General features: G+C 48.9%; 1 protein-coding gene across 1 annotated transcript in view; it reads right to left on the bottom strand.

The window, feature by feature from the left end:
* LACTB (lactamase beta) overlaps positions 1 to 15300 on the bottom strand; it is a 142801-nt gene extending 127501 nt beyond the window's left edge. The window contains exon 1 of the mRNA XM_063926526.1: positions 15140 to 15300. Coding sequence (XP_063782596.1) covers positions 15140 to 15235 — 96 coding nt within the window. The 5' untranslated portion in view covers positions 15236 to 15300. The remainder of the gene's footprint in view (positions 1 to 15139) is intronic.
* Between the last annotated feature and the right edge of the window lie 5766 nt (positions 15301 to 21066).

The following is a 21066-nucleotide window of genomic DNA, read 5'->3' as shown; positions in this document are numbered from 1 at the left end:
AGGCCAGCCCGAGAGGCTGGGGAGCAGTCACACAAGGAAAAAATTTCCAGGGAGTGTGATCAAGTCTGGAGACTTTTCTCCACATAAATATAGCTAAGGGTAAATTTATAATGCTCTAAGCTTAGCAAGACCTCTGCTTCAAGGTCAGCCGGTATTGATCCAGTGGGATAAAACATCACGGCAGTCGCCCACGTAAATAGACAGGGCGGCACAAGAAGCAGGAGGGCAGTGGCAAAAACTGCAAGGACTTTTCGCTGGGCGGAAAATCATGTGATAGCACTGTCAGCAGTGTTTCATTCCGGGAATGGAAACTGGGAAGCAGACTTCCTCAGTAGGCACGACCTCCACCCGGCAGAGTGGGAACTTCATGGGGAAGTTTTCCACATGATTGTAAACCGTTGGGAATTACCAAAGGTGGACATGATGGCGTCCCGTCTGAACAAAAAACGGGACAGGTATTGCGCCAGGTTAAGAGACCCTCAGGCAATAGCTGTGGACGTTCTGGTAACACCGTGGGTGTACCAGTCGGTGTATGTGTTCCATCCTCTGCTTTTCATACCTAAGGTACTGAGAATTATAAGACGTAGAGGAGTAAGAACTATACTCATGGCTCCGGATTGGCCAAGAAGGACTTGGTACCCGGAACTTCAAGAGATGCTCACAGAGGACTTATGGCCTCTGCCGCTAAGAAGGGACTTGTTTCAGCAAGTACCATGTCTGTTCCAAGACTTACCGCAGCTGCGTTTGACGGCATGGCGGTGGAACGCCGGATCCTAAGGGAAAAGGCATTCAGGAAGAGGTCATTCCTACCCTGGTCAAAGCCAGAAAGGAGGTGACCGCACAACATTATCACCACATGTGGCGAAAATATGTTGCGTGGTGTGAGGCCAGGAAGGCCCCACGAAGAAATTTCAACTCGGTCGATTCCTGCATTTCCTGCAAACAGGAGTGTCTATGGGCCTCAAATTGGGGTCCATTAAGGTTCAAATTTCGGCCCTGTCGATTTTTCTTCCAGAAAGAATTGGCTTCAGTTCCTGAAGTCCAGAAGTTTGTCAAGGGAGTATTGCATATACAACCCCCTTTTGTGCCTCCAGTGGCACTGTGGGATCTCAACGTAGTTCTGGGATTCCTCAAAACACATTGGTTTAAAACCAGTCAAATCTGTGGATTTGAAGCATCTCACATGAAAAGTGAACATGCTCTTGGACCTGGCCTGGACCAGGCGAGTGTCAAATTTGTGGTTTTTTTCTCAAAAAAGCCCATATCTGTTTGTCCATTCGGACAGGGCAGAGCTGCGGACTCGTCCCCAGTTCTCTCCCTAAGGTGGTGTCAGTGTTTCACCTGAACCAGCTTATTGTGGTGTCTTGCGCCTACTAGGGACTTGGAGGACTCCAAGTTGCTAGATGTGGTCAGGGCCCTGAAAAATAAGAATTTACTTACCGATAATTCTATTTCTCGGAGTCCGTAGTGGATGCTGGGGTTCCTGAAAGGACCATGGGGAATAGCGGCTCCGCAGGAGACAGGGCACAAAAAAGTAAAGCTTTACTAGGTCAGGTGGTGTGCACTGGCTCCTCCCCCCATGACCCTCCTCCAGACTCCAGTTAGGTACTGTGCCCGGACGAGCATACACAATAAGGGAGGCATTTTGAATCCCGGGTAAGACTCATACCAGCCACACCAATCACACCGTACAACTTGTGATCTAAACCCAGTTAACAGTATGACAACAGAAAGGGCCTCTTAAAGATGGCTCCTTAACAATAACCCGAATTAGTTAACAATAACTATGTACAAGTATTGCAGATAATCCGCACTTGGGATGGGCGCCCAGCATCCACTACGGACTCCGAGAAATAGAATTATCGGTAAGTAAATTCTTATTTTCTCTATCGTCCTAAGTGGATGCTGGGGTTCCTGAAAGGACCATGGGGATTATACCAAAGCTCCCAAACGGGCGGGAGAGTGCGGATGACTCTGCAGCACCGAATGAGAGAACTCCAGGTCCTCCTTTGCCAGGGTATCAAATTTGTAAAATTTTACAAACGTGTTCTCCCCCGACCACGTAGCTGCTCGGCAGAGTTGTAATGCCGAGACCCCTCGGGCAGCCGCCCAAGATGAGCCCACCTTCCTTGTGGAGTGGGCTTTTACAGTTTTAGGCTGTGGCAGGCCTGCCACAGAATGTGCAAGTTGAATTGTGTTACAAATCCAACGAGCAATCGACTGCTTAGAAGCAGGTGCGCCCAACTTGTTGGGTGCATACAATATAAACAGCGAGTCAGATTTTCTGACTCCAGCCGTCCTTGCAATGTATATTTTTAAGGCTCTGACAACGTCCAACAACTTGGAGTCCTCCAAGTCGCTAGTGGCCGCAGGCACCACAATAGGTTGGTTCAGATGAAATGCTGATACCACTTTAGGGAGAAAATGCGGACGAGTCCGCAGTTCTGCCCTATCCGAATGGAAGATTAGATAAGGACTTTTATAAGATAAAGCCGCCAATTCAGATACTCTCCTGGCAGAGGCCAGGGCTAGTAACATAGTCACTTTCAATGTGAGATATTTCAAATCCACCTTTTTCAATGGTTCAAACCAATGGGATTTGAGGAAATCTAAAACTACATTTAGATCCCACGGTGCCACCGGAGGCACCACAGGAGGCTGTATATGCAGTACTCCCTTGACAAAAGTCTGGACCTCAGGGACAGAGGCCAATTCTTTTTGGAAGAATATTGACAGGGCCGAAATTTGAACCTTAATGGATCCCAATTTGAGACCCATAGATAATCCTGATTGCAGGAAATGTAGGAAACGACCCAGTTGGAATTCCTCCGTCGGAACCCTCCGATCCTCGCACCACGCTACATATTTTCGCCAAATGCGGTGATAATGTTTCACGGTGACTTCCTTCCGTGCCTTAATCAAGGTAGGAATGACTTCTTCTGGAATGCCTTTCCCTTTTAGGATCTGGCGTTCAACCGCCATGCCGTCAAACGCAGCCGCGGTAAGTCTTGAAAAAGACAGGGACCCTGCTGTAGCAGGTCCCTTCTCAGAGGTAGAGGCCACGGTTCGTCCGTGAGCATCTCTTGAAGTTCCGGATACCAAGTCCTTCTCGGCCAATCCGGAACCACTAGTATTGTTCTTACTCTTCTTTGCCGTATGATCTTCAATACCTTTGGTATGAGCGGCAGAGGAGGAAACACATACACTGACTGGTACACCCAAGGAGTTACCAGTGCGTCCACAGCTATTGCCTGTGGATCTCTTGACCTGGCGCAATATTTGTCCAGTTTCTTGTTGAGGCGAGACGCCATCATGTCTACAATTGGTCTTTCCCAACGGTCTATTAACATGTTGAAGACTTCTGGATGTAGACCCCACTCTCCCGGATGAAGATCGTGTCTGCTGAGGAAGTCTGCTTCCCAGTTGTCCACGCCCGGGATGAACACTGCTGACAGTGCTATCACGTGATTCTCCGCCCAGCGAAGAATCTTGGCAGCTTCTGCCATTGCACTCCTGCTTCTTGTGCCGCCCTGCCTGTTTACATGGGCGACCGCCGTGATGTTGTCCGACTGAATCAACACCGGCTTTCCTTGCAGGAGAAGTTCCGCCTGGCTTAGAGCATTGTAGATTGCTCTTAGTTCCAGAATGTTTATGTGAAGAGACTTTTCCAGACTCGTCCATACTCCCTGGAAGTTTCTTCCTTGTGTGACTGCTCCCCAGCCTCTCAGGCTGGCGTCCGTGGTCACCAGGATCCAATCCTGAATGCCGAATCTGCGGCCTTCTAATAGGTGAGCCTTCTGCAACCACCACAGAAGTGACACCCTTGTCTTTGGTGACAGGGTTATTCGCAGGTGCATCTGCAGATGCGACCCTGACCATTTGTCCAACAGATCCCTTTGGAATATTCTTGCATGGAATCTGCCGAATGGAATTGCTTCGTAAGAAGCCACCATTTTTCCCAGGACTCTTGTGCATTGATGTACTGACACTTTTCCTGGTTTTAGGAGGTTCCTGACCAGATCGGATAACTCCTTGGCTTTTTCCTCTGGAAGGAAAACCTTTTTCTGAACCGTGTCCAGAATCATTCCTAGGAACAGCAGACGAGTTGTCGGGATTAAATGGGATTTTGGAATATTCAGAATCCACCCGTGTTGTCTTAGCACCTCTTGAGATAGTGCTAAAGCTGTCTCCAGCTGTTCTCTGGACCTTGCCCTTATTAGGAGATCGTCCAAGTATGGGATAACTAATACGCCTTTTCTTCGAAGAAGAATCATCATCTCGGCCATTACCTTGGTAAAGACCCGAGGCGCCGTGGACAATCCGAACGGCAGCGTCTGAAACTGATAGTGACAGTTTTGAACAATGAACCTGAGGTACCCCTGGTGTGCGGGGTAAATCGGAACGTGTAGATACGCATCCTTGATGTCCAAGGATACCATAAAGTCCCCTTCTTCCAGGTTCGCTATCACTGCTCTGAGTGACTCCATCTTGAACTTGAACTTTTTTATGTAGAGGTTCAAGGACTTCAGATTTAGAATAGGCCTTACCGAGCCATCCGGCTTCGGTACCACAAATAGAGTGGAATAATACCCCTTTCCTTGTTGTAATAGGGGTACTTTGACTATCACCTGCTGAGCGTACAGCTTGTGAATGGCTTCCAACACCCTCTCCCTTTCGGAAGAGACGGTTGGTAAGGCAGACTTCAGGAAACGATGAGGAGGATCCGTCTCTAATTCCAACCTGTACCCCTGAGATATTATCTGCAGGATCCAGGGGTCTACCTGCGAGTGAGCCCACTGCGCGCTGTAATTTTTGAGACGGCCCCCCACTGTCCCCGAGTCCGCTTGAGAGGCCCCAGCGTCATGCTGAGGTTTTTGCAGGAGCCGGGGAGGGCTTCTGTTCCTGGGAAGGAGCTGCCTGTTGGTGTCTCTTCCCTCTTCCTCTGCCTCGTGGCAGGTACGACAAGCCCTTTGCTCTCTTATTTTTGTAGGAGCGAAAAGGCTGCGGTTGAAAGGTCGGTGCCTTTCTCTGTTGGGGAGTGACTTGAGGTAAAAAAGTGGATTTCCCGGCAGTAGCCGTGGCCACCCAGTCTGATAGACCAACTCCAAATAACTCCTCCCCTTTATACGGCAAAACCTCCATGTGACGTTTTGAATCCGCATCGCCTGTCCACTGTCGTGTCCATAAGGCTCTTCTGGCTGAAATGGACATAGCACTCACCCGAGATGCCAGTGTGCAAATATCCCTCTGTGCATCACGCATATAGATAAATGCATCCTTTATTTGTTCTAACGACAGTAAAACATTGTCCCTATCTAGGGTATCAATATTTTCAATCAGGGATTCTGACCAAACTACTCCAGCACTGCACATCCAGGCAGTTGCTATAGCTGGTCGTAGTATAACACCTGCATGTGTGTATATATTCTTTTGAATAACTTCCATCTTTCTATCTGATGGATCCTTAAGTGCGGCCGTCTCAGGAGAGGGTAACGCCACTTGTTTGGATAAGCGTGTGAGCGCCTTGTCCACCTTAGGGGGTGTTTCCCAGCGCGCCCTAACCTCTGGCGGGAAAGGGTATAATGCCAATAACTTTTTTGAAATTATCAACTTTTTATCAGGAGCAACCCACGCTTCATCACACACGTCATTTAATTCTTCTGATTCAGGAAAAACTGTTTGTAGTTTTTTCACACCATACATAATACCCTGTTTTACGGTATCTGTAGTATCAGCTAAATGTAACGTCTCCTTCATTGCCAAAATCATATAACGTGTGGCCCTACTGGAAAATACGTTTGAATTTCTACCGTCGTCACTGGAATCAGTGCCCGTGTCTGGGTCTGTGTCGACCGACTGAGGCAAAGGGCGTTTTACAGCCCCTGACGGTGTTTGAGGCGCCTGGACAGGCATTAATTGATTGTCCGGCCGCCTCATGTCCTCAACTGACTGTTTAAGGGAAGATAAACCATCACGTAATTCCACAAATAAAGGCATCCATTCTGGTGTCGACCCCCTGGGGGGTGACATCTGCATATTTGGCAATTGCTCCGCCTCCACACCAATATCGTCCTCATACATGTCGACACCACGTACCGACACACACCGCAAACTCACAGGGAATGCTCTAATGAAGACAGGACCCACTAGCCCTTTTGGGGAGACAGAGGGAGAGTCTGCCAGCACACACCACAAAGCGCTATATATACAAGGGATATCCTTATATTAAGTGCTCCCTTATAGCTGCTTTAATATATATATATATAGCCATTAATGTGCCCCCCCTCTCTGTTTTACCCTGTTTCTGTAGTGCAGTGCAGGGGAGAGACCTGGGAGCCGTTCTGACCAGCGGAGCTGTGACAGAAAATGGCGCCGTGTGCTGAGGAGATAGGCCCCGCCCCTTTTTCGGCGGGTTCTTCTCCCGCTATTTTTCCAGTCAGGCAGGGGTTAAATATCTCCATATAGCCCCTATGGGCTATATGTGAGGTATTTTTAGCCTTGTATAAGGTTTATATTTGCCTCTCAGAGCGCCCCCCCCCAGCGCTCTGCACCCTCAGTGACTGCCCAGTGAAGTGTGCTGAGAGGAAAATGGCGCACAGCTGCAGTGCTGTGCGCTACCTTATGAAGACTGAGGAGTCTTCAGCCGCCGGTTTCCGGACCTCTTCACGCTTCAGCATCTGCAAGGGGGTCGGCGGCGCGGCTCCGGGACCGGACTCCACGGCTGGGCCTGTGTTCGATCCCTCTGGAGCTAATGGTGTCCAGTAGCCAAGCAGCAAATCCACTCTGCATGCAGGTGAGTTTACTACTTTCCCCCTAAGTCCCACGTTGCAGTGATCCTGTTGCCAGCAGGACTCACTGTAAAGAAAAAAACCTAAACTAAACTTTCTCTAAGCAGCTCTTTAGGAGAGCCACCTAGATTGCACCCTTCTCGTTCGGGCACAAAATCTAACTGGAGTCTGGAGGAGGGTCATGGGGGGAGGAGCCAGTGCACACCACCTGACCTAGTAAAGCTTTACTTTTTTGTGCCCTGTCTCCTGCGGAGCCGCTATTCCCCATGGTCCTTTCAGGAACCCCAGCATCCACTTAGGACGATAGAGAAATATAGGTTCCAGGACGGCTGGAGTCAGGAAAACTGACTTGCTGTTATCCTGTATGCACCCAACAAACTGGGTGCTCTTGCTTCTAAGCAGACTTTTGCTAGTTGGATGTGTAATACAATTCAGCTTGCACATTCTGTGGCAGGCCTGCCACAGCCAAAATATGTAAATGCCCATTCCACAAGGAAGGTGGGCTCATCTTGGGCGGCTGCCCGAGGGGTCTCGGCTTTACAACTTTGCCGAGCGGCTATTTAGTCAGGGGCAAACACGTTTGTAAAATCCTACAAATTTGATAACCTGGCTAAGGAGGACCTGGAGTTCTCTCATTCGGTGCTGCAGAGTCATCCGCACTCTCCCGCCCGTTTGGGAGCTTTGGTATAATCCCCATGGTCCTTTCAGGAACCCCAGCATCCACTAGGACGATAGAGAAAATAAGAATTTACTTACCGATAATTCTATTTCTCGGAGTCCCTAGTGGATGCTGGGCGCCCATCCCAAGTGCGGATTATCTGCAATACTTGTACATAGTTACAAAAATCGGGTTATTATTGTTGTGAGCCATCTTTCAGAGGCTCCGCTGTTATCATACTGTTAACTGGGTTCAGATCACAGGTTGTACAGTGTGATTGGTGTGGCTGGTATGAGTCTTACCCGGGATTCATAAATCCTTCCTTATTGTGTACGCTCGTCCGGGCACAGTATCCTAACTGAGGCTTGGAGGAGGGTCATAGGGGGAGGAGCCAGTGCACACCACCTGATCCTAAAGCTTTACTTTTTGTGCCCTGTCTCCTGCGGAGCCGCTATTCCCCATGGTCCTTTCAGGAACCCCAGCATCCACTACGGACTCCGAGAAATAGAATTATCGGTAAGTAAATTCTTATTTTATATGGCGCCACAAGGGTTCCGCAACGCCCAATTACAGAGTACATAAACAAGTAATCAAAATAGGAAAACAGCAACTTACAGTTGAAGACAATATAGGACAAGTACAGGGTAACTAAACATAACTACATCAGCAGATGACACTGAAATAAGTATCAGGTGGCAGAAGACTGCTGGATGTGGTGCAGTTGAAGATATTAAAGTAAGAAAAGGATAAGCACATGAGGGAAGAGGGCCCTACTCATGAGAGCTTACATTCTAAAGCTTACATCCCTTATACACATTACGCCACGGTAGAGCCACTTATACACATAACGCCAGACAGAGCCCTTATACACATAACACCATGGTAGAACCACTTATACACATAATGCCAGGTAGCCCCTTAAACCCAAGAGAGAGAAAATAAGAATTTACTTACCGATAATTCTATTTCTCGGAGTCCGTAGTGGATGCTGGGGTTCCTGAAAGGACCATGGGGAATAGCGGCTCCGCAGGAGACAGGGCACAAAAGTAAAGCTTTCCGATCAGGTGGTGTGCACTGGCTCCTCCCCCTATGACCCTCCTCCAAGCCAGTTAGGTACTGTGCCCGGACGAGCGTACACAATAAGGGAGGAATTTTGAATCCCGGGTAAGACTCATACCAGCCACACCAATCACACCGTACAACTTGTGATCAAAACCAGTTAACAGTATGATAACAGAGGAGCCTCTGAAAGATGGCTTCTTAACAATAACCCGAATTAGTTAACAATAACTATGTACAATTATTGCAGATAATCCGCACTTGGGATGGGCGCCCAGCATCCACTACGGACTCCGAGAAATAGAATTATCGGTAAGTAAATTCTTATTTTCTCTATCGTCCTAGTGGATGCTGGGGTTCCTGAAAGGACCATGGGGATTATACCAAAGCTCCCAAACGGGCGGGAGAGTGCGGATGACTCTGCAGCACCGAATGAGAGAACTCCAGGTCCTCCTTAGCCAGAGTATCAAATTTGTAAAATTTTACAAACGTGTTCTCCCCTGACCACGTAGCTGCTCGGCAAAGTTGTAATGCCGAGACCCCTCGGGCAGCCGCCCAAGATGAGCCCACCTTCCTTGTGGAGTGGGCCTTTACAGATTTAGGCTGTGGCAGGCCTGCCACAGAATGTGCAAGTTGGATTGTGCTACAGATCCAACGAGCAATCGTCTGCTTAGACGCAGGAGCACCCATCTTGTTGGGTGCATACAATATAAACAACGAGTCAGATTTTCTGACTCCAGCTGTCCTTGCAATATATATTTTTAATGCTCTGACAACGTCCAGTAACTTGGAGTCCTCCAAGTCACTTGTAGCCGCAGGCACTACAATAGGCTGGTTCAGATGAAATGCTGACACCACCTTAGGGAGAAAATGCGGACGAGTCCGCAGTTCTGCCCTGTCCGAATGGAAAATCAGATATGGGCTTTTGTAAGATAAAGCTGCCAGTTCTGACACTCTCCTGGCCGAAGCCAGGGCTAGTAACATGGTCACTTTCCATGTGAGATATTTTAAATCCACCTTTTTTAGTGGTTCAAACCAATGAGATTTTAGAAAGTCCAAAACCACATTGAGATCCCACGGTGCCACTGGAGGCACCACAGGAGGCTGTATATGCAGCACTCCCTTAACAAAAGTCTGGACTTCAGGAACTGAAGCCAATTCTTTTTGAAAGAAAATCGACAGGGCCGAAATTTGAACCTTAATAGATCCCAATTTGAGACCCATAGACAATCCTGATTGCAGGAAATGTAGGAATCGACCCAGTTGAAATTCCTCCGTCGGAGCACTCCGATCCTCGCACCACGCAACATATCTTCGCCAAATGCGGTGATAGTGTTGCACGGTTACTTCCTTCCTTGCTTTAATCAAAGTAGGAATGACTTCTTCCGGCATGCCTTTTTCCTTTAGGATCCGGCGTTCAACCGCCATGCCGTCAAACGCAGCCGCGGTAAGTCTTGAAACAGACAGGGACCCTGCTGAAGCAAGTCCCTCCTTAGAGGTAGAGGCCACGGATCTTCCGTGATCATCTCTTGAAGTTCCGGGTACCAAGTCCTTCTTGGCCAATCCGGAACCACTAGTATCGTTCTTACGCCTCTTTGCCGTATAATTCTCAATACTTTTGGTATGAGAGGCAGAGGAGGAAACACATACACCGACTGGTACACCCAAGGCGTTACCAGCGCGTCCACAGCTATTGCCTGCGGATCTCTTGACATGGCGCAATACCTGTCCAGTTTTTTGTTGAGGCGAGACGCCATCATGTCCACCATTGGTCTTTCCCAACGGGTTACCAGCATGTGGAAGACTTCCGGATGAAGTCCCCACTCTCCCGGGTGAAGGTCGTGTCTGCTGAGGAAGTCTGCTTCCCAGTTGTCCACTCCCGGGATGAACACTGCTGACAGTGCTATCACATGATTCTCTGCCCAGCGAAGAATCCTTGCAGCTTCTGCCATTGCACTCCTGCTTCTTGTGCCGCCCTGTCTGTTCACATGGGCGACTGCCGTGATGTTGTCCGACTGGATCAACACCGGTTTTCCTTGAAGCAGAGGTTCTGCCTGGCTTAGAGCATTGTAGATTGCTCTTAGTTCCAGAATGTTTATGTGAAGAGACGTTTCCAGGCTCGTCCACACTCCCTGGAAGTTTCTTCCTTGTGTGACTGCTCCCCAGCCTCTCAGGCTGGCGTCCGTGGTCACCAGGATCCAATCCTGTATGCCGAATCTGCGGCCCTCCAATAGATGAGCACTCTGCAAACACCACAGAAGAGATACCCTTGTCCTTGGAGACAGGGTTATCCGCTGGTGCATCTGAAGATGCGACCCTGACCATTTGTCTAACAGATCCCTCTGGAAAATTCGTGCATGGAATCTGCCGAATGGAATTGCTTCGTAAGAAGCCACCATTTTTCCCAGGACTCTTGTGCATTGATGTACAGACACCTTTCCTGGTTTTAGGAGGTTCCTGACAAGCTCGGACAACTCCTTGGTTTTTCCTCCGGGAGAAAAACCTTTTTCTGAACCGTGTCCAGAATCATCCCTAGGAACAGCAGACGAGTTGTCGGCATTAACTGGGATTTTGGAATATTCAGAATCCAGCCGTGTTGTTTTAGCACTTCTTGAGACAGTGCTAATCCCCTCTCTAGCTGTTCTCTGGACCTTGCCCTTATTAGGAGATCGTCCAAGTATGGGATAATTAATACGCCTTTTCTTCGAAGAAGAATCATCATCTCGGCCATTACCTTTGTAAAGACCCGAGGTGCCGTGGACAATCCGAACGGCAGCGTCTGAAACTGATAGTGACAGTTTTGTACAACGAACCTGAGGTACCCCTGGTGTGAGGGGTAAATTGGAACGTGGAGGTACGCATCCTTGATGTCCAAGGACACCATAAAGTCCCCTTCTTCCAGGTTCGCTATCACTGCTCTGAGTGACTCCATTTTGAACTTGAACTTCTTTATGTACAGGTTCAAGGACTTCAGATTTAGAATAGGTCTTACCGAGCCGTCCGGCTTCGGTACCACAAATAGAGTGGAATAATACCCCTTTCCCTGTTGTAGAAGAGGTACCTTGACTATCACCTGCTGAGAGTACAGCTTGTGAATGGCTTCCAAAACCGTCTCCCTTTCGGAGGGGGACGTTGGTAAAGCAGACTTCAGGAAACGGCGAGGCGGATCTGTCTCTAGTTCCAACCTGTACCCCTGAGATATTATCTGCAGGATCCAGGGATCTACCTGCGAGTGAGCCCACTGCGCGCTGAAATGCTTGAGACGACCGCCCACCGCCCCCGAGTCCGCTTGAGAAGCCCCAGCGTCATGCTGAGGCTTTTGTAGAAGCGGGGGAGGGCTTCTGTTCCTGGGAAGGAGCTGCCTGTTGGTGTCTCTTCCCCCTTCCTCTGCCTCGTGGCAGATATGAATATCCCTTTGCTCTCTTGTTTTTAAAGGAACGAAAGGACTGCGGTTGAAAAGTCGGTGTCTTTTTCTGTTGGGGAGTAGCTTGAGGTAAAAAGGTGGATTTCCCGGCTGTAGCCGTGGCCACCAAATCTGATAGACCGACTCCAAATAACTCCTCCCCTTTATACGGCAAAACTTCCATATGCCGTTTTGAGTCCGCATCGCCTGACCACTGTCGCGTCCATAAACTTCTTCTGGCCGAAATGGACATAGCACTTACCCGTGATGCCAGTGTGCAGATATCCCTCTGTGCATCACGCATATAAAGAAATGCATCCTTTATTTGCTCTAAAGACAGTAAAACATTGTCCCTATCCAGGGTATCAATATTTTCAATCAGGGACTCTGACCAAACTACTCCAGCACTGCACATCCAGGCTGACGCTATAGCTGGTCGTAGTATAACACCTGTATGTGTGTATATACTTTTTTGGATATTTTCCATCCTCCTATCTGTTGGATCTTTAAGTGCGGCCGTCTCAGGAGAGGGTAACGCCACTTGTTTAGATAAGCGTGTGAGCGCCTTATCCACCCTAGGAGGTGTTTCCCAGCGCGCCCTAACCTCTGACGGGAAAGGGTATAAAGCTAATAACTTCTTTGAAATTAGCATCTTTTTATCGGGGGCAACCCACGCTTCATCACATACATCATTTAGTTCTTCTGATTCAGGAAAAACTATAGGTAGTTTTTTCACACCCCACATAATACCCTGTTTAGTGGTACCAGTAGTATCAGCTAAATGTAACGCCTCCTTCATTGCCAAAATCATATAACGTGTGGCCCTACTGGAAAATACGGTTGATTCGTCACCGTCGCCACTGGAATCAGTGCCTGTGTCTGGGTCTGTGTCGACCGACTGAGGCAAAGGGCGTTTTACAGCCCCTGACGGTGTTTGAGGCGCCTGGACAGGCACTAACTGATTGTCCGGCCGTCTCATGTCGACAAACGACTGCTTTAGCGTGTTGACACTATCCCGTAATTCCATAAATAAAGGCATCCATTCTGGTGTCGACCCCCTAGGAGGTGACATCCCCATATTTGGCAATTGCTCCGCCTCCACACCAATATCGTCCTCATACATGTCGACACACACGTACCGACACACAGCAGACACACAGGGAATGCTCTTAACGAAGACAGGACCCCACTAGCCCTTTGGGGAGACAGAGGGAGAGTTTGCCAGCACACACCAAAAGCGCTATATATGACAGGGATAGCCTTATAATAAGTGCTCCCTGTATAGCTGCTTTTATAATATAATTTTTGCCACTATTTTGCCCCCCCTCTCTTGTTTTACCCTGTTTCTGTAGTGCAGTGCAGGGGAGAGACCTGGGAGCCGTCCTGACCAGCGGAGCTGTGTAAGGAAAATGGCGCTGTGTGCTGAGGAGATAGGCCCCGCCCCTTTTCCGGCGGGCTCGTCTCCCGCTCTTTAGTGTATTCTGGCAGGGGTTAAATATCTCCATATAGCCCCGGAGGCTATATGTGAGGTATTTTTTAGCCAAATAGGTTTTCATTTGCCTCCCAGGGCGCTCCCCTCCCAGCGCCCTGCACCCTCAGTGACTGCCGTGTGAAGTGTGCTGAGAGGAAAATGGCGCACAGCTGCAGTGCTGTGCGCTACCTTTAGAAGACTGAGGAGTCTTCTGCCGCCGATTCTGGACCTCTTCATGTTTCAGCATCTGCAAGGGGGCCGGCGGCGAGGCTCCGGTGACCATCCAGGCTGTACCTGTGATCGTCCCTCTGGAGCTGATGTCCAGTAGCCAAGAAGCCAATCCATCCTGCACGCAGGTGAGTTCACTTCTTCTCCCCTAAGTCCCTCGTTGCAGTGATCCTGTTGCCAGCAGGACTCACTGTAAAATAAAAAACCTAAGCTAAACTTTCTCTAAGCAGCTCTTTAGGAGAGCCACCTAGATTGCACCCTTCTCGGCCGGGCACAAAAATCTAACTGGCTTGGAGGAGGGTCATAGGGGGAGGAGCCAGTGCACACCACCTGATCGGAAAGCTTTACTTTTGTGCCCTGTCTCCTGCGGAGCCGCTATTCCCCATGGTCCTTTCAGGAACCCCAGCATCCACTAGGACAATAGAGAAAGTGTGTGTGCGTATAGACAGCAGCACTTCAGCACAACCTGCAGCTCCACGTCTCACCCTCCTCTGCGAGCAGCTCTGGGACCCACTGTTCCACGACTTCAGCTGCACTGCACACCACACTGGGGTTGACACTCTGGGTGCTCAGCGCTGCCTGCTGTAATATACACAGCAGGTAGCACTGCAACTGTCGACAGCAATGCAGACAGAGCCGGCCAATAAGGGTAAGAGTAGATGGTGCGCCAGCATGAAAAGCGCGTGGTGTGCAAGGTACCATCTGCCAGTACACACTGCTGTTACACCCAGTACACACAGTACCACACTACATTACATTTTACATAGCCCCCGTCCCCCATATTACAGCCAGTACACACAGACCCATATTACCTTACATTACACACAGCCTACAACGCCCCCCCATTTTACCCCCAGTACCACATTACAGTACATTAAACACAGCCCCCCTGCCCCCCCCAATATTACAGAGTAGCACATTACATTTCACACAGCCCTCCTCCCCCATATTACAGCACAGCACCATATTAAATTATATTATATTATACACAGCACACTCCCCCCCCCCAATATTACACCCAGTATCACATTACATTTCACACAGCCCTCCTCCCCCATATTACAGATAGTACGCACAGCACCATATTATATTATACACAGCACACTCCCCCCCCCCCCAATATTACACCCAGTATCACATTACATTTCACACAGCCCTCCTCCCCCATATTACAGATAGTACGCACAGCACCATATTAAATTATATTATATTATACACAGCACACTCCCCCCCCCCCAATATTACACCCAGTATCACATTACATTTCACACAGCCCTCCTCCCCCATATTAAGATAGTACGCACAGCACCACATTATATTATATTATACACAGCACACTCCCCCCCCCCCCCCCAATATTACACCCAGTATCACATTACATTTCACATGGCCCCCCTCCCCCATATTACACAAAGTACCATATAACATTGTATTATGCAAAGCACAAACAGCCCCCCCCCCCCCCCCCCCCCCCAAAAAAAAAAAATTATACACATCCCCCCTTCCCCATAAACCCCCAGCACATACAGCACCCAGCTGGTTATTGCTGCTCCTTCCTGTGAAGAGCAGGAGCCGGCCCCGGGACACTGTGGTGGGGGGAGGCAGCAGCACTGGACATGCATGCACATGCAGGAGTAGGAAGATGTAACATGGGCTGTGTGTTACACCCACGCAGCCCTGTGAGTATGGTGGGCGGGGCCAGCAGCAGTGAAGCAGTGCACTGGCTGACCGTAGAACAGCTGCTTTGCTGATTATTTTCCTGCCTCCACTCAGAGTGCCCGGCTCAGTGGCCCTGCTACCCACAACTCTGTGGTGGCCAGCTGCGACCACTTCAATGTAGGCCCCGTCTCCAGCATTTCCGGACTCTCGCATGCGCAGTCTGGATTTACAGGGAGCTTCATTAAAAACCGGGAGGGCAGACAAGGTTTGCGGGGCAACGGGAGGCTCATTTAAAAATCGGGAGCCTCCTGCTGAATGCGGGAGGGTAGGCATACCTGCCAGGGTGTAGGTCTCTGTTAGTTAATTACAAGGCTGTGAACATTTACTGTGTAATGGTTACTGGTCTGTGGTCATCCTGACAAAATAAAACTGTAGAGAAGTTCAGAGTCAATGTGTGCTTCAACTACATAGCTTCTTTGTCACACTGCCATTGAACTTCCTATCTTGTAGTCTCAACCATACCATATGCATACCTCCCAACTGTCCCGATTTTCGCAGGACAGTCCCGTTTTTTGAGGACTGTCCCGCTGTCCCACCCGCGGGCCGCAGTGTCCCGCGGTGGGGTGGGGCAGTTGGGAGTCTCTGTCTCTCGCTGCCCTGCTTAGCAGAGCAGCGGTGAATAGACGCTGTGCGCATGCGCACAGCGTCTATTCACTGTAGTCAGAGGGAGAGGGGGTATGCCAGCGGCTCACAGAGCGCTGGGCATGCCCCCTCAGTGATGGAAAAGGGGGCGTGGCTCGTGATCGCGGGCCCTCCCATGAATCCACGCCCTTTTCTTAAGGCCACACCCCTTTTTGGGAGCGCACGCGGCGAAGCCGCGCGTATGTCCCTCTTTCAAGAAATGAAAAGTTGGGAGGTAAGCCATATGTCCTGTGGCTGTTCATTGTTTCTGCCAGTGAGCATAGTTGGCCTGAAACCAGCATGGAGTTAGCAGTGAAGCCCATTTAATAATAATAAAAGTATTTTCCCAACCATGCATGAGAATGGCAGAGTCCAGTTCCTGAGACTGTTATACAGAAGGTATTCCTTCCTCTATCTGAAAACGACAGGAGAATTTTAGATTCTGGGCTTCCCACACATAGCGGGTGATTCAGTTCTCAGTGCTGGGCAGCAGAGTGCCACACAAATGGTCCGTGGGAGAAATTTATCAAAGCATATAGAGAGCAAAAATACTAACAAATCAGCTTCTAAGCTAGGTACACACTAATAGATACTGTATATATCCATTGAACAGGCAATATTTCTGTAGTGCATCAGCGCTGCGTGTGTGTACATCTGATATGTCTGTGAACAACGTCGTTCACAGACATACGGGGTCAGTCCTGCAGCACAGCCAATGCCAACCGCCTGTACACTGGCTGCCTTCACAATCAGGGACTGACTTCACAACTAGGCAATCAAATTCAAATGCTCTACCAGTTGTGACGTCAGGAAGGACACATCGACCGGCCAATTGGTGAGTGTGTACGCTTACGAAATCGACTGCTTTGTCGGCATAGTGTGTAGCCAGCCTAACTGCCATGTTACAGGCCGTGTTTGAAAAATGACAGGAAATGATTTGTTGGTACTTAATCTCTCCCCAAGCTTTAATAAATCTCTCCCTTTGTATCTTCACCCATATTTCCTAACACCTCATATATTCCTAATCGTAACAAGCGGTAATGTGTGCAGCCGGACTGTTTTTGCATATAGCAGTGGTTCCAAAACTCTGCCTTCAAGGCTTCCTAATGGTTCATACACACTGAGCGCTTTTCACCCCTGCCCAGCGGTGTCAGCTGGGGTGAACGGCTTTCACCCCGCCGTTCATCTACTGGTAATACCAGTAGATGAACGGCGGTCGCCAGCGATGAAGCGGGAGCACGCATCAGCGCTCATCGCTTGTGCATACACACTGGGCGGCTTTGAGCTGAAAGCAGGTCAGCACACCAAAAGTGACCTGCTTTCATCTCAAACTCGCCCAGTGTGTATGGGCCTTAACAGTGCAGGTTTTAAAGATTTTAAAGATATACATGGTTCAAAGTGACTGATGTACTAAGTAAGTCACCTGTGGCCACTTAAAACCTGGACCGTTAGGGTGCCTTGAGGACGGAGTTTGAGAACCTCTGGCATATAGCAAATACTGGGCCGCTTTGCTTTCTGCAGCGGGGTACACTGGATTCCACAGGGAATAACATTGGGATGTAAAGTTGGATCTTGATCCGAGGCACCAACAGACTAAAGCTTTGACTGTTCCCAGGATGCACTGCACTGCCTAGTCTATGGCCCCGCCTCCAGGCACTGAAGCTCAGTTTGTAAGTTGGTGCCTGCAGTGCATGCAGCTAACAGGATGGGCTACTCTAAGCAGCCCTAAAAAGGGCTTTTCTGAGACTTCAAGGCCCCCCCCCCCCCCCAAGCGGCGCTATATACTCCCGCGCTCTGGTTGCCGGGTACTTACAGCAGATGCACTCCGGTTTCATTGCGATCCGGACGCGGTCTCCGGAGACAGACCGCGCCGCTGGCGTGGACACTGTGGCCGTGCAGGGACCCCATTATATCCACCAGGGCAAGGAGCACAGGTCGGATTTATTAAAATCCGTTTCACTCCATAGTAACCGGTGGCAAAGCCCAGCAGAGGGGATAAAGCGCTTACCTGTAGCCCCTCCCCCAGCCCCAGGCACCATCTACAGCAGATGTTCCCGCTCTGGAGCTGCATTCCTCTCTCTCCCTCCCTCCCTGTCAGCGTTCAGGCGCCATTACACAGAGCTGCGCTGATTCTGGGACTGTTGGGCACTGTCTCCTCTGTAAATCCGCCTGCCTCATCAGCGCTGTGCTTTTACAGGACACTTAAGTATTCTACATGTAGTTTAGACAGTGTTAGTTAAGAACAAGTGCATACTGTATGAATATTTAGTACAAGTATTCTGTGATATACATCCAGTGTTTACTGCGCATTGTTATATCTGTATACATACATAGCTTTATATAGTATTACTAGTCTAGTGCAGTTTTATTGTATGTAATAATTTCTGCATTGTACATGTGACTGTGTGTGGCAATAGCTGCTGTGTGGTTTCCATTCAGTGTATCTCACACGTGTTGCTATCCCTATATTCTGTACGGGGGAGGGGGGGTGCTAAGTGTGTCAGGGTCACATATATGGGGGTATATTTACTAAGGTCCCGATTTTGACCGAGATGCCGTTTTTTCTACAAAGTGTCATCTCGGTAATTTACTAAGCAAAAATCTCGGCAGTGATGAGGGCATTCGTAATATTTTGGAAGTCCTAGGAAAAAATCACGAATCAATACACCATCGGTCAAATACGCCTGCAATTTGGTAGAAATCGGTCATTTACTAAAAAGTGCAAAACACAAACACTGCCGACAATAGCCAAACACTGCCGTGCTAAAATACAAATCGTGAAAAAGTGCTAAAAAAAACAGACCTGCTTTTTTATCCCGTGTTTGTATAGGCATGCACGGATCCATGAGATCCGTGCATGTTTTTCAGTGGGAAGGGGTGGGAAATGTTATAATTTTTTTTTTTTTAAATTGCGTGGGGTCCCCCCTCCTAAACCAAACCAGCCTCGGGCTCTTTGAGCAGGCCCTGGTTGCAAAAATATGGGGAAAAAATTGACAGGGGTTCCCCCATATTTAAGCAACCAGCACCAGGCTCTGCGCCTGGTCCTGGTTCCAAAAATACGGGGGACAAAAAGCGTAGGGGAACTTTCAGGTCAGCGGTTGACCGAAAGTGACCTCACCGCTGACCTGAAAGTTCCCACCATTGGTTACAATGGAGCGCATAGGCGCTACATTGTAACACTGCCGTGTGCCGCCTGTCAGACAGTACAGGAGCACACAGCCGATCAGGAGGGTGCCACAACGTGGCGCTCCCTGATTGGCTGAAGAAACCCACTTAGACATCAGTCAGAGGGGGTTTCTGGCATTCGGGGAAAGGGGTCCCATGTGAAAACATGGGTCCCCTTTCAGTTCGTGGTCGGGTGTCCCGTTTTTTTATTTTTACAAGTACGTGGATTACAAATGGATTATCCGAGGAGCCCTCTACACTGGATTTGGTGAGTAGGATTTTTTCAACAGGTACACCATGGATTCTACTGGAGAAGGGGACCGACCCTCGTGTGAACATAAGGTAAGTATGTGTATATGGTGGTGTGTATGTATGCATTAAAGTTATACTTTCAAGGTGTGTGTGTAATGTCTTTATTGGGGTATTTTTTTAGTAGTAGTACTACAGGTACCAGCGGGCCCGGTTTTCCGCCGCATGCTGGTACTTGTGGTTCTCCAAGTACCAGCTTGCGGGGGAGGCTTGCTGGGACTTGTAGTACTGCTACTAAAAACAATATTCATTACTTTCAACAAAGGCTATCAGCCCCCCATCCGCAGCCCATTGGATGGGGGGGACAGCCTCGGGCTTCACCCCTGGCCCTTGGGTGGCTGGGGGGGGACCACTTGATTGAAGGGGTCCCCACTCCCCCAGGGTACCCCGGCCAGGGGTGACTAGTTGGATATTTGATGCCACGGCCGCAAGGCACTGTATAAAAGTGACCCCCGGCTGTGGCATTATCTGTCCAGCTAGTGGAGCCCGGTGCTGGTTTCAAAAATACGGGGGACCTTTATGCTTTTTGTCCCCCGTATTTTTGGAACCAGGACCAGGCGCAGAGCCCGGTGCTGGTTGCTTAAATATGGGGGAACCCCTGTCAATTTTTTCCCCATATTTTTGCAACCAGGGCCGGCTCAAAGAGCCCGAGGCTGGTTTGGCTTAGGAGGGGGGACCCCACGCAAATTTTTTTTTAAGTTTAAACATTTTTTTTTTTTTTTTACAAGGTGCACAATGAAGCCCTGCACGGATCTCTCAGATCCGGTCGAGATTCATTGTATTAAAGTCGGCAGTGTTTTACAAGTCACTCACGTAAAACACTGCCTAAAAAAACGAATGACATCGACATCGGAAAAACCGAAAATGCAGAATACGGCAGCTTAGTAAATTAGTCGTAATCAATTCAAAAAGTTGCATATTTACACTTTCGATGTCATTCGTGATTGAACTTTGACCTCAAACGGAAAAATACGATTCTTAGTAAATTTACCCCATAGTGTTTCACAGGATATGCTATTTTGTATTTTTCTCTGTGTATTTTCAGTCACCCTATACCGCTTAAATCCTCTGCTTTGTGCTCTGCATTTGCAATCACATTGCACAGGGATTTTTTTGTCCGGTACTGTGTTTGTCTGGCTATATTGTAGTACTACACCCTAAGGCTACGTTTCCAAATATTGTCTGCTACACAGGGCGGGAATTACGGGTACTGGGTGTTCTACACTCCTAGTCAGCCTGCAGCACCAATGGCACACCACGATCCACCTTGGGATGCTTTCTCTAATATGCTGACTACGCTGGTAACAAGACTTACACCCCCTGCAGTGGCGCACCCAGGGGGGGTTTCCGAGCACCCAGAAACCCCCCTCCACTAAAAAAAATTTTTTTATATTTAGCTGCATGAGTATTATTAATGGCTGTCTAGCGTCCTCTGCAGCCTGCTGTCTTCCTGGTGGCACTTGTAAGTGCAATAAAAGTTTACTTTATTTTAATTATAGTACATATATATCCATGTGCATACATATATACACATGTATATACATACATACATATAAACACACACACACACACACACACACACACACACACACACACACACACATATGATATATATACATGTGTATATATACGTGTACTGTATGTG

Source organism: Pseudophryne corroboree, chromosome 6 (genome assembly GCF_028390025.1).
Source record: "Pseudophryne corroboree isolate aPseCor3 chromosome 6, aPseCor3.hap2, whole genome shotgun sequence".
NCBI classification, from domain to species: Eukaryota; Metazoa; Chordata; class Amphibia; order Anura; family Myobatrachidae; genus Pseudophryne; species Pseudophryne corroboree.
The sequence above is the reverse complement of the archived record's forward strand: the minus strand, read 5'-3'. Positions and strand labels throughout refer to the sequence as shown.